The sequence below is a fragment of the Lathyrus oleraceus genome, chromosome 5, assembly GCF_024323335.1.
Source record: "Lathyrus oleraceus cultivar Zhongwan6 chromosome 5, CAAS_Psat_ZW6_1.0, whole genome shotgun sequence".
Taxonomy (NCBI): Eukaryota; Viridiplantae; Streptophyta; class Magnoliopsida; order Fabales; family Fabaceae; genus Lathyrus; species Lathyrus oleraceus.
The window spans coordinates 541,434,283-541,447,291 of record NC_066583.1 but is presented as its reverse complement, the minus strand read 5'-3'; the positions used below and the strand labels follow the sequence as shown (position 1 = coordinate 541,447,291).

The 13,009-nt window shown below is 32.8% G+C and overlaps 5 protein-coding genes across 5 annotated transcripts; all 5 read left to right on the top strand.

The window, feature by feature from the left end:
• Window positions 1-484: 484 nt before the first annotated feature.
• LOC127081953 (uncharacterized) lies at window positions 485-2,929 on the top strand. Its single transcript, XM_051022181.1, has 3 exons — window positions 485-731; window positions 822-986; window positions 2,923-2,929. The coding sequence occupies exons 1-3, from the start codon at window positions 553-555 to the stop codon at window positions 2,927-2,929; spliced, it is 351 nt and encodes a 116-aa protein (XP_050878138.1). The 5' UTR covers window positions 485-552.
• A 3,429-nt stretch (window positions 2,930-6,358) lies between these two features.
• On the top strand, window positions 6,359-7,357 carry LOC127081952 (uncharacterized). The gene has a single exon (XM_051022180.1). It carries the CDS (start codon window positions 6,359-6,361, stop codon window positions 7,355-7,357), a length of 999 nt encoding a protein of 332 aa, XP_050878137.1.
• A 50-nt stretch (window positions 7,358-7,407) lies between these two features.
• Window positions 7,408-9,534, top strand: LOC127081951 (uncharacterized). The gene has a single exon (XM_051022179.1). The coding sequence runs from the start codon at window positions 7,408-7,410 to the stop codon at window positions 9,532-9,534; it is 2,127 nt and encodes a 708-aa protein (XP_050878136.1).
• A 120-nt stretch (window positions 9,535-9,654) lies between these two features.
• Window positions 9,655-10,834, top strand: LOC127081950 (uncharacterized). The gene is made up of 5 exons (XM_051022178.1): window positions 9,655-9,915; window positions 9,993-10,208; window positions 10,295-10,549; window positions 10,642-10,761; window positions 10,808-10,834. The coding sequence occupies exons 1-5, from the start codon at window positions 9,655-9,657 to the stop codon at window positions 10,832-10,834; spliced, it is 879 nt and encodes a 292-aa protein (XP_050878135.1).
• On the top strand, window positions 10,791-12,790 carry LOC127086225 (uncharacterized). Its single transcript, XM_051026942.1, has 7 exons — window positions 10,791-11,043; window positions 11,119-11,369; window positions 11,444-11,611; window positions 11,712-11,816; window positions 11,913-11,979; window positions 12,379-12,474; window positions 12,565-12,790. Exons 1-7 carry the CDS (start codon window positions 10,861-10,863, stop codon window positions 12,718-12,720), a joined length of 1,026 nt encoding a protein of 341 aa, XP_050882899.1. The 5' UTR covers window positions 10,791-10,860; the 3' UTR covers window positions 12,721-12,790.
• Window positions 12,791-13,009: the final 219 nt, after the last annotated feature.

Here is a 13,009-nt window from a genome sequence, read left to right as displayed (position 1 = left end):
TTATCGCATGGTTGGCAAGGGAAAAGTGCACAACACTTCGGGTGAATTACTTCACCATAATCCCCTCCCGGTGGGATATATGAAAGTTTCGGTTGACCTTGTATTAGATACCGACGCGCTTCTACCATTACCTGGCGTTGTTTCAGAGACAACGTTGATGCGAGAAGCAGTCGGATCCTTTGTTGGATGGCCGTCAGATCTAATTTTCCCAGATGCCGAGGTATATATGTTCTAAATGATTATGAATCTTTAGTATTCACATTTCAATTCAGCTACAATTATGATATTTAATCAATCCTTATTACATGGTAATGTTAGACTCCTACAAGACCCACGCATAAAGCTGGTAAAGGGATTTCAAGACGCATCGAGTCGGTTTCATCTTTAAAAGAGGTACAAATATATATACCTATTGAATTATATACGCAACGATTCTGTTGCATCACAAAAAGTCATGATTTAATTTATATGAATTTTTAGGTTCCCGGTCGAAAGTTGAAAAAAGCTGGTAACGATATTCCTCCAACGACGTCCGGGACAAAATCTCAAATTATGATGCGTCTTGAGAAAATGGTGAATGAGTCCGATATTATGCAAGGGGCCATTCGTACTATAGATTTTGATGAAGGTGTTTTCGGAGCTGCTCATTTCGAAATAATTGCAAAGGAGGACATGCAACAACTTTTTGAACACGACGAATTGGGCATCGCTGTCATTCATACATACATATGGTACTCCAATCAATCTATAATTTACTTAGTTGAACAATTTATTTACACATTTCAATGAGTAGTCTAATGTTTATTATGTTTCTATTTAAGGTATATGTATGTAACATTGCTGCGGGGAACTGAATTGTGTAACCGTTTCAATTTTATTGCTGCTTCCCGTATCAACGCAACGTTAATAACGAAAAATCCAACATCCGTAAAGAATGATCTAGTCGATAGATTCATGGCGGCCGACGATAAGACTACACCCAGTTTGTATTTTTTACCGTTTAATTCTGGCAACGGGTTAGATTTTCTTTCTAATAATTTCATTCTAATCTATGTATATCTTTTATGTAGAAAATTTTCATTCATCTAAATTTTTGTTTTATTTTACAGTGGTCACTGGGTATTGGTTGCTATGGATCTTTCGAGACTAATAGTGTATTATCTCGATTTGTTATCGGGTGATTGGAGTAAATATCCGAGTATGAAGAAGACGGTTGACGCGTAAGTGAAATTCCCCTAAATATTCGTGTGTATTTGTATATTTAATTATGTCTGTCAGATTGATCTCAATATACGTTTTTATTTTGTTAGGGCAATAATAAAATTTAGATCGAAAAAGAATTATCGCAATAGGAAGGACATTACCTGGATCAGAGTTCAGGTATATATTAAGTATCTTATTTTTGCTTATAATAGTGTTTGTTTTTTTGCTTATAATAGTGTTTGTAAGAAATTAACTATATATATATTGTTTGTTTTTCTGTGTAGTGTCCTCAGCAAAATAATTCGGTCGATTGCGGATTTTTTGTATTGAGATTTATGAGAGATATCATTGCGTTGAATCGTATAGACATCCCAAAAATGGTATGGAATAATAACTTAGGGTTTATTTTAATATTATCGGATATTTCATCTAATTTGTTACTAAATCATGAATATGTTTTATTCTCTTAATTGTAGTACTTTGAGGAATACAAATCTTACTCAAGAGCTCATTTGGATGAAATGAAGGATGAATTGTGTCAATTCATTGTTGATCAAAGAATCATATAGCTAAGTTGTATATTGTTGTACATATATGTATGGAATGTTGTTGTTGTATGCTGTTGTTGTATATATGTTGTATATTGTTGTTGTACTTTTACTAACTCATGAATATGTTGTTGTATATTGTTGATCAAAGAATCATATATTATGTTGTATATATGGAGGATTAATGTTGTATATAAATGGATTCATGTTGTATATATCAATGGATTAATGGTGTATAACATTGGATTAAAGGATGAAATCAATATGAATTTTACACTTTTGCAGCATGCGAACAGGTTACCAATTAAATATCCACTGTTTTTCAAACAATTTTTTTTAAAACAACTAACACTTTAGAGGGCGCTTTCTGTAGGAAGCGCCCTCTAAACATTTTACATTGACAACTTTAGAGGGCGCTTTATCCAGAAAGCGTCCTCTAAACACTTTACATTGACAACTTTAGAGGGCGCTTAAAACTTTAGAGGGCGCTTTATGTAGGAAGCGCCCTCTAAACATTTTACATTGACAACTTTAGAGGGCGCTTTGTCCAGAAAGCGCCCTCTAAACACTTTACATTGACAACTTTAGAGGGCGCTTTTTCCAGAAAGCGCCCTCTAAACACTTTACATTGACAACTTTACACTAGTACAAAAAGAATAATATAATTTGTAAATTTACACCCGTTTTACAAAAAACGGGTGTAAAAAGCAAATGCGGTGGCAGTTTTGTAAATAAAGTCTTATTTTGAATTTTAGTACGTAACAATAGACACCCTATTTTTAAATAACGGGTGTAAATTCAAATATTATTTATTATCAACTCTATATTACACCTGATATTCAAAAAAAGGGTGTAAATTTAAAAATAAAAATAAAATATTCGTGCCTTAAACAATAACTTTTATTATTCTTATTTGTTTAATCTTAAATTTTCTTAAAAAAATAATAAATTTTAATATTAATATATAACAATAGACACCCTATATTTAAAAATAGGGTGTATAATTATAACAATATAAATGACTAAATTTATATTAAACCCGTTATATTAAAATAGAGTGTAAATTTTGGAATATTAATATAACAATAGACACCCTATATTTAAAAATAGGGTGTATAATTATAACAATATAAATGACTAAATTTATATTAAACCCGTTATATTAAAATAGGGTGTAAATTTAGGAATCCCTAAGTACAATTTATCATTACCGCCTAAAATATAACCATGACTTCTCATGTTCCAAATTTTCTTTTCATTTCACATTTTAGAAACTTTTCATCATCGATGAAGTGCAAGAAATAGTGAAAAAGGAACAAAGAACGTGATTGCTCGGAAATCTTCACAACCCACAACGGCTTCATCATTCTTCTTTACCGTTTTCTATACTCTCTTTTACGCTGCTTTGGATATTAAAGTTGATTCATTCGTTGTTGTTCTTACTTTTCTTTGCTGGGTTTCTTCTAGTTTCATCGTTAATTCCATCAGTTTCGAACTCGCTTGGAAGGTACTTTATTCATTTATTCGTTTGTTTTCATTCATCTACTCATCAAAATTATTTTAACCATTGTGCTGGACGATCTTTACTCATCAAAATTATTTTAACCATTGTGCTGGACGATCTTTACGAAAGCTACTAGCAGCTGCTCGACGACTCATCGAAGAAGGTTTTTTCATCTCCATAGAAACATAACGCAACATCAACAACGGGTTATTGATTTGCAAGTTTGAGACATTCAGGTAAATCTTTTTCCCACTGCCTCTATAATATTTGAACACATGGTTGATTTTGAATGTTGTGTTAATTGTTTTGTGCATTGGTTGTGTTGATTGTTTTGTGCATTGGTTCTGTTTGGAATTAACATTGAAACAGTTTTTGTATATTTTCGTATGGTTCTATTATTCTGATCTCTTTCACAGATTGTGTAATGCTGAAACAGTTTGAGTATGTTTCAGCTTCTTGTTTGATTTTCATTTAAAATTGTAGTATCAATGTTATGATTGAACGTTTAGGGCATTTTCCGCGAGTTCCCAAGCCCAACGACAATTCCAAGATGGGATTTTCATTGGAATTTGCTGGCATGCTTAACAGAGCCTGCCTGTTCTTTTATATTAGGATTGTTGGATTTGTCGCAAGCCTGCTTAACAGAGCATGCCTGTTCTTTATGTTCATGAGTCTGCATATGGTAAGCTATTTGGTAAGCTATTTGGTCTATATTCAATCTTGAAATCGTACCCCAGAAATTTCTGTAACCACGTCTGTTGTTCAGAAGTTTGCAGTGATTGATCCATCAGGATTTTCATACTTCTTTGATCTGCTCTAGTAATAAACTTGTTTCCCAACAAGTTGTGTTTGAACTTGGCTAGTGCTTCTGTAATTGCCAATAGCTCTCTGATGTAGACTGAATGTTTCTACATTCTAGGTGCTAATATTTTTGAAAAATAGGTTATAGGGTGTCCATTCTGAACCAACACTTCCCCCACTCAAATGCCCGATGCATCAGTCTCCAATATATGGTTATAAGAATTTTGGCAATGCCAACACGGGCTGCAATGGAATGGCATCAGTCTCCATTGCAAAACTTTCTCAATTATGCAGACACTATTATAGGTAACTATATTTTGTGGAGATGGATTTAAATAGCTTAAAGGATTAGCCAACTGAACAATTCTGATAAACAGTTATGAAGCGTCAATATGGATACAACCTTACCTAGTGGAGCAGTAACCAACCCCGTGAACGTCTAGGACATCCGAGCACCAGTGCCCAATACTTTCTTTGTAGGATTCTATTTTCCGTGCCAATCTATTTAAGCTCAATACTTTCTTTGTGTGGCATTTGCTTCTCTGTTGAAAGATGAAAACTACCTAGAAGTTATAGTAATTGTTTAATTGACTGCAATATGCTTTGATTCATACTGCGGTTGAACTTTCCTCTTCATCCATTATGAAATACTGATGCTTCAGAATTAAATTAAATTTACTTTTCAATCACCCAAACAACCAAGCTAGGGGTTGCCTTGTGTCTTTCCATATAGAACTGTTTCTTGGTAGGTTTTACACTCGCAGCCATAGTATTGCTCAGTTGTAGTTGACATTAGCTAAAATGTACATGCCTGATATGAAGCTAGAGTTTTATTGTTATAAGTTTGTAACCATTTTGATTTCCAGTAATGAGTTGATGAAACTTGAAATTTTAATCATGAAGTACTGCTTATAGCTTGTAAGTAGTTGTTTGGCAAATTGCTCTTTCATGAACTTTCTATTTCATAACCATGCTGTAGTGTTACTCTCTAAATTTGGTTAAAGTAGTATTATTCTGATAAGGAATACTATAATTGTGATGTTTGACAATGCTCTCTCACATATAGGAACATTCTGCTCATAATTTATACATAATACATAATACATAATTTGGTTAAAAGTGCCAATCTATTTAAATTTTTTTAAGTTATTCAAAATTGAGCTAAATGGTTAAAAACTTATAACAAAATTCCAGGAACATTCTGCTCATAATTTATACATAATACATAGATTCATTAGATTCAAAAAAGGACAACCAGGAAGCTAGAACTCATACCAACAATAGCCTCAAGTCTCAAAAGGATTTCAAAAATAACCTTTCTTTTAATATATATTTTGTCTACATACTGTCCCTTGTAAATAAATATATATTCAATCTCATTTTTTCCATTCTTTAAATATTAAGAGTTGTGTTAGCTCAAAACGGTTCACTTTTAGAGAAATAAGATATGTCAAAAATTGAATCAATAGAAAGAAAATGAGCAAAAATAAATAAATAAAAAAAGGTGTTTTTCTTTGAATGTGATTTTTGCCACTTAGATTGGTTTTGTTTACCTAATTAAAGGGGAATCTTTGTAAAAGAACCACAGGTTATATCACAATATGGTTGGAGTTGTTTAATGATTAGCAATATTTGGATAATTCTTTTTTCCAATTTTAGATGTTAACGTTGTCACATCCTAAAGTGTAGTGTGCATATACAATGTCAACTGTCAGATACATTACAAGATAAATCAAACAACTACCCATTTGCAAATAGAATTTTTTAGTTACATAATCCTCCTTATTAGAATTTTCAAATGCTAAGCTAAATTTGTAGTGCTTCAGAGCATCCACTTTGTTCACTGCTACAAAATAAAATATTAATCATACAAATATTCATTAACAAATGCCAACAAAACTAAATATTCATTAGAACTTTGGAAGCTAAATATGGAGAAAAACCGTCAGTTCTTTCAAAAATGTTGTGTGTACGTACCTGAACCGCTCCTTTAGACACAATGTCTCCACAAAGTCTGTCAGAATTGCGAACCAGATTGCTAAGTGCACCTGCTGCATTTGATTTGGTTTTGTCCTCCTCTGCTATAATTCAGCGTTGTTCGCTAGTTTTGCTTCTGAGTTTGTAAAATTAGTTTGCTAACTGTGTTTTTAGTTGTCAATTTAGTTGTCACTAACTTAACACATTTATGATCAAAATTATGGTTTCCTCACAAGACTAGTTGTATTATTTATAAGAAACACTAGTTGTATTATACTTGTAAGTGCATCTTTTAACTACAATTCTTTTTGTTCTTTACATAGTTATGGATCGTAGTTGGATGCAAAAAAATCGCCTATCCGAGGAGTATAAGAAAGGAGTGTTAGAGTTTTTGAAATTTGCTGAAACTAATCTTCCTGAAAGTAATGGAAGATTTCACTGTCCTTGTGCTAAGTGTGTAAATATTGCACCTTTAGAGGCTCACATCGTATGGGAACACTTAGGAGTTAACGGGATTTGTCAAAATTATACAAAGTGGATATGGCATGGTGAATTGTCTGACGCGCCAAAGGCCTCTCCTAAAGAAGAGTTTGATGTAGAGATGGGTGATCGTCTAGAAGATATGATCCGTGATATTGGACAAGACTCTTTTCAACGGGCAAATATACATGATACTCTTTGCAATGACAGTAAAATCCCTTTGTATCCAAATTGTAAAAACTTCACACGACTGTCGGCTGTGCTAAGATTGTTCAATTTGAAGGCGATTAATAGTTGGACAGATAAAAGCTTCACACAATTGTTAGAGTTGTTGAAGGAAATGTTACCGGAAGAAAACATGTTGCCGAACCGGGCCTATGAGGCAAAAAAGATATTATGTCCAATGGGTATAGAATATAAGAAAATACACGCATGCCCTAATGACTGCATATTGTATTGGAAAGATAATGAAGAGAAAGAAAAATGTCCCAAGTGCATGACATCACGCTATAAGAAGAAGAGTGATGATGAAGGTTGTGATGTGACCACAAAGGGTCCTCCAGCAAAGGTGTTATGGTACCTTCCAATTATTCCAAGGTTTAAGCGATTGTTTGGTAATTTAAATGATGCGAAGAATATTAGATGGCATGCAGAAGAAAGGAAGTGTGATGGAAAAATTCGGCATCCAGCCGACTCTTTGCAATGGAAGAAGGTTGATACTTTATTTCCAGACTTTGGCATTGAACCAAGAAACCTTAGGCTTGGACTTTCTACTGATGGAATGAATCCATATGGTAGTTTAAGTAGTAACCATAGTTCATGGCCCGTTCTCTTGATTATCTAAATTTATCTCCTTGGTTGTGCATGAAGAGGAAACATGTTATGTTATCTATGATGATTTCTGGACCAAAACAACCAGGAAATGACATAGATGTTTATCTAAGCCCGTTGATTGATGACTTAAGAAAGTTGTGGGATGAAGGAATTGATGTATTTGATAGTTTTTCAAATGAAACTTTCAAATTGCGGGCTATGTTATTTTGCACCATCAATGACTTTCCAGCTTATGGTAACTTGTCTGGTTATAAAGTTAAGGGGCATAAAGCATGCCCTATATGTGAAAAAGATACATGCTACCATCAATTAGAGAAAGGAAAAAAGACTGTTTACCTTGGACACCGAAGATTTCTTAATCATAATCACCCATATCGAAGATTGAAAAAGGCTTTTAATGGATATCAGGAGTATAAAGTTGCCCCAAAGGCCTTAACTGGAGAAGAAGTCTATCATCGGGTGAGGAACATAAGTGTTAGTTTTGGAAAAAAACAAAAAAAGATTACAAGTAATAATATATGGAAGAAGAGTTCAGTGTTCTTTGACCTTCCATATTGGTCCAGTCTTGATGTAAGACATTGTATTGATGTAATGCATGTGGAAAAAAATGTGTGTGATAGTGTAATCGGAACACTTCTTAATATTCAAGGTAAGACCAAAGATGGTTTAAATTCTCGTTTAGATATGGTTAAGATGAAAATAAGAGAGGAGTTAGCTCCTCAACCAAGAGGTAACAAAACCTATTTGCCACCGGCGTGTCATACATTGTCAAAAGAAGAGAAAAGAAAATTTTGCCAGTGTCTACAAGGTGTGAAAGTGCCAAATGGATACTCCTCAAATGTCAAAAGTCTCGTGTCAATACAAGATCTCAAACTAATTGGTTTAAAATCTCACGATTGCCACATTTTGATGCAACAACTACTACCTGTGGCTATTCGTGGCATCTTGCCAAAAAATGTCCGACATGCCATAACTAGATTGTGCTTATTCTTTAATGATATTTGTAACAAAGTGATTGACCCTGATAAATTGGACGAGATGGAAAACGAGTCAATTATTATCTTGTGTCAGTTGGAGATGTTTTTTCCTCCTTCATTTTTTGACATCATGGTTCACTTGATTGTTCATCTAGTTAGAGAGATTAGATTGTGTGGTCCTGTTTATTTAAGGTGGATGTATCCTTTTGAACGATACATGAAGATATTGAAAGGCTATGTGAAGAATTATTATCGTCCTGAAGCATCTATTGTTGAAAGGTACATCACAGAAGAAGCCATTGAATTTTGTACAGACTATTTGTCAGATGCAAAACCTGTAGGACTACCCAAGTCTCGTCATGATGGAAGATGTGACGGTAAGGGTACACGTCTAAAGGTTAAGCATATGGGCGAAGGGGAAGTTTTTCAAGCACATTTGTATATATTGAATAACACTGACGAGGTTCATCCATACTTGAGTACACATCAAACCATTGTCAAAGCTAAAAACCCTCGTATGACTGAAAAATGGGTGTTGAAAGAGCATAACAGAACATTCTCAAAATGGTTTAAAACCAAGATTATGAATGATGATAATGCTTCTGATACATTAAGGTTTCTAGCATACGAGCCTAGCTTTAATGTTTTATGTTGGAGTGGGTACGATATAAATAAGTTTTCTTTTTGTACAAAATCACAGGATGACAAGAGTACCATGCAAAATAGTGGGGTAATGATAACAGCTTCTTCAATGCACTTTTCTAGTTCAAAGGATAAAAACCCTGTCTTGGCATCCACAGCTTACTTTGGCGTTATAGAAGAGATATGGGAGCTCAATTATGTTAAGTTTAAAGTTCCTATTTTTAAATGTAAATGGGTTAATAGTAACAATGGTGTGCAAACTGATGAATTAGGATTTACATTGGTGGACCTTGATAAGGTAGGATATAAGGATGAACCTTTTATCATGGCAGCTCAAGCAGTACAAGTATTTTATGTAAAGGATCCCTCGAACACTAGGTGGTCTGTTGTCCTCCAAAGAAGAAACATGAATTATAGTGATGAAAATGAAGATTCAACTCTAGACATTGATCATAATACTTCTTTTTCAACACAAAGGCCTTATTTTAATGATGAAAATGAAGTTGATGATGTTTATGCCATTCGTTATGATCATCAAGAAGGGATTTTGGAGGATAATAACAAATAACCAAGAAAAACCATCTATATTTTACTAATAACTATATTTTAGTTAATAAATTGTTATTATGTTTATTATTCATTTTAATTTTAGTTTTGACTAATATTGTTTTCTCTCTAAACAGGAATTATGGATAAACCATCTAGCTCTTCACCAAAAAAAAAGAAGACTAGAGGTGTCACAGCATTGCTACGTTTCATTGCCAAACTTCCTGATGGTGAAAAATACCAAATTGATTTTGATCCTGATACCTTCCAACCCATTGGTCAGTATGCTGCAAAGTTTAAAAGTTATTTGTCATTCATTGCACGTAGCAAGGTTAGTATAAATGAAAAGCAATGGAAAAAGATAAGCGATAAGTTGAAGGACGTGATATGGGACGATATCACGGTATGCATTTTTAATTAATTATTTTAAAGTTATTATCTATAATTGCTTCAATTACTAACACTCCTTATGTTTTGAAGTGTAAGTTCACTTGCCCCACTGATAAAGAATTTAGGAAGCATTGGTTTGTTTATATGGGGGAACGATTGAAGCAATTTAAGACATTGCTCTCAAATGTCTATATATTTGGGAAAGGAGATAAGCATGGAAATACAACTCCATTTGAAAAGTATAAATTTATCAAAGAAGAAGATTGGGATTTGTTTGTCCAGACTCGACAAAAAGAAGATTTTCAAGTTAGTTAAATTTGTAGATTTATTTTTATGTTATCTAAATTGATTTGGTTTTTGACGTTTAGTTTAATGTGATTTATTTGTAATAGGAGAAAAGGCTAAAAGGAAAGACACATGCATCAAAGAATATCCACCCTCATATTTTGTCTCGTGGTGGTTATGAAAAACTTAGGGCCACCGTAATGGAAGAGAGGAGGAAAAAAGTGATTGAAGAGGCCAAAGGTGATGAAAGTTTGATGGTTGACCCTCCCGAACTAAAGCGATATGAGGCATGGTTGATGGCTCGACAGAAGCCATCGGGAAATTTTACATCTGAGGCAACAAACTTAGTAGCATCTAAGATTGTAAGTAATAAAAGATTTATTGATAAATTTAAATTTCATTCATAACTTAGTAATCATTTTACATCATTTTTATATGTATCTAAATGTTTTAGGGAGAGTTAGTGGAAAAAAATACACAAGGTACTATTGTCTTTGAAGGGCGTGACGATATCTTGACTGTTGCCCTTGGAATAAATGAACACCCTGGTCGGATCCGCACTGCTCCTAGGGGTGTGGGCTTTAAGAAATTTTATGGAAAAAGTTCACGCTCCACCTTAGGAGGTGTCTCTCAAGATGACCTTCTAGCCCACCTTCAAGCCTTGGAGCAAAAAATGAATATAGATTTCCAACATAAATTACAAAAACATCTCCAACAACAAAGAACAGAGCTCCAACAACAAATGCAAAAAGAGATGCAAGAGGAGAGAGCTCAAATCCAACAAGGAATGAAACTCCTACAACAGATGCAATTGGAGCTCCGCTCCGAGAGGCCTAAAGAGATGTTTATAAAAGAGGTATGCGTAACTGGATACAATTAATCTACTAAAAATTAGAAAAAAATTAATTTAATTAATGTTCACTTGATACAGCATGTAGAATCTGTGGGTACGAGCACTAACGGAAGTTGCTCAAAGGTTATGACTACTGAAGATTTAACTAAAAAAATGGATGCTTCTGAAGATTACCTCAAAAAGATTAACAATCTCAAGGAAAATTCATTCTCTCTAGATTTGGATCATGAAACAAGTGAACTCTCAGTTTTTATTGATAGGGTGGATCTTAATGAATTAACTTCCGGTATTAAATGGCTATCCACATCTATCTTGTCTTTATGGTGCACGTAAGTATCATATTCTATTGTTAGTTATTTTTTTTATGTATCAAATATAATTAATATTTGTTTCAAAAATTTAGATATCTACATCGCATGTGTATCTCCAAGAATTTCAACAAACTATTTGGGTTTCTCGATCCAAATAGGATACTAGTTCACACAAAACCGGCCGAAGTTATTCAAACATACATACAAAATAAGTTGGATGGAGAGCCAAAAAAATGTTATTTAGGACCATTGCTAAATAGGTAAGTACATGTTTCCTTCAAGGTTTTATCGTTTTTCATATGTTATTTTGTAATATTTAAATTTTATTGATTCTAACACTTTTTTTTTGTAAATTTACAGCAATCACTGGCAATTGTTTGTCATTTGTCCTGAAGATAATATTATTTTTTGGTTTTGTTCATTAAACAGATCTCCTAAGAAAAATATTAAGGTCATATTGGAGGGGTAAGAAGCCTAAATAGAGAGATATCATTTATACTAAATTTTTGTACACATAGTCTTTATATTTATAACTTACTTCGTTGACAACTCTTTTATCAGAGCTCTAGAAGGTTATCATTTATTAAGAGGTATTAAGAAGAAGAAGCCTAATTGGAAGAATATTATGGTAAGATTTGTTTTACTATATTGTCGTTTCTTAGAATACTGGTGTGTTGGCTTGATTTTTTAGTTCTTGAAAGATACCATTTATAAAGAGGTATTAAATGCCCATATATCTTGATTATTTATATTATTATAAATGAGATAAAGAAAAAGAAAATTCCGATTTTATAATTGCAAGTGATATATTTGTAAGTTATCATTATAAACATGTAGTATATTTATTACTGAATTGCACTTATGGTGATAAAATTATAGTTGTACATGCTCTGAACCAACTAAAATTGTATGTGTTTCTATGTCGAGTGAAGAAAGTTAGTGTTGGTACAAATTTTGTGAAAAAGGAAAAAAGTTTGTGATGTTGTTGTTTTTGGTGGCTTTAATGTAACTAGGAGTTTATATGCAGGGGCATCAACAAGATAACGGATGGGCATGTGGATATTATGTCATGAAAAATATGTTTGACATTATTGATGCTTGTATTGTTGAAAGATTCAATGAGGTATTTTATATTACATATATTTAATGAAAAACATGTAAATTATTGTTTTAACATGTAGTTGTTTAATTTATTATATGTTTGAACTTGCAGATATTCACAGACACCTCATCATATGAAAAAGAGTCAATTGATCACATCCGACAACTTTGGGCTCAATTCTTTTTGCAAAAGGTTGAAGAGCAAGAGAACCAGGAAAAGAAAGATTTAATGACAAAACAGAAGCGATTAAAAAAAACTTATATATAGATATATTTTTGTTCCATGAATGATTTATTGGTACAAGTTACATGAACAAAGTGGTTGAATTTTTTTCTTACATGAATACAATTTTTGTTGATGTATGACTTGGTGCAAGATTCTAAAGATTAGAGAAATGTTTGTTTTGGTTATTTTTGTTTTTTATTGAATATCCAGGAATATATAAAAATATTTGGTTTAATGAAATTTCAAATAAAATATTTTTAAAAAAATTGAGATATTTTACACCCTTCATACACAAAATAGGGTGTAAATGTGTTAAAATTAAATGTAATTA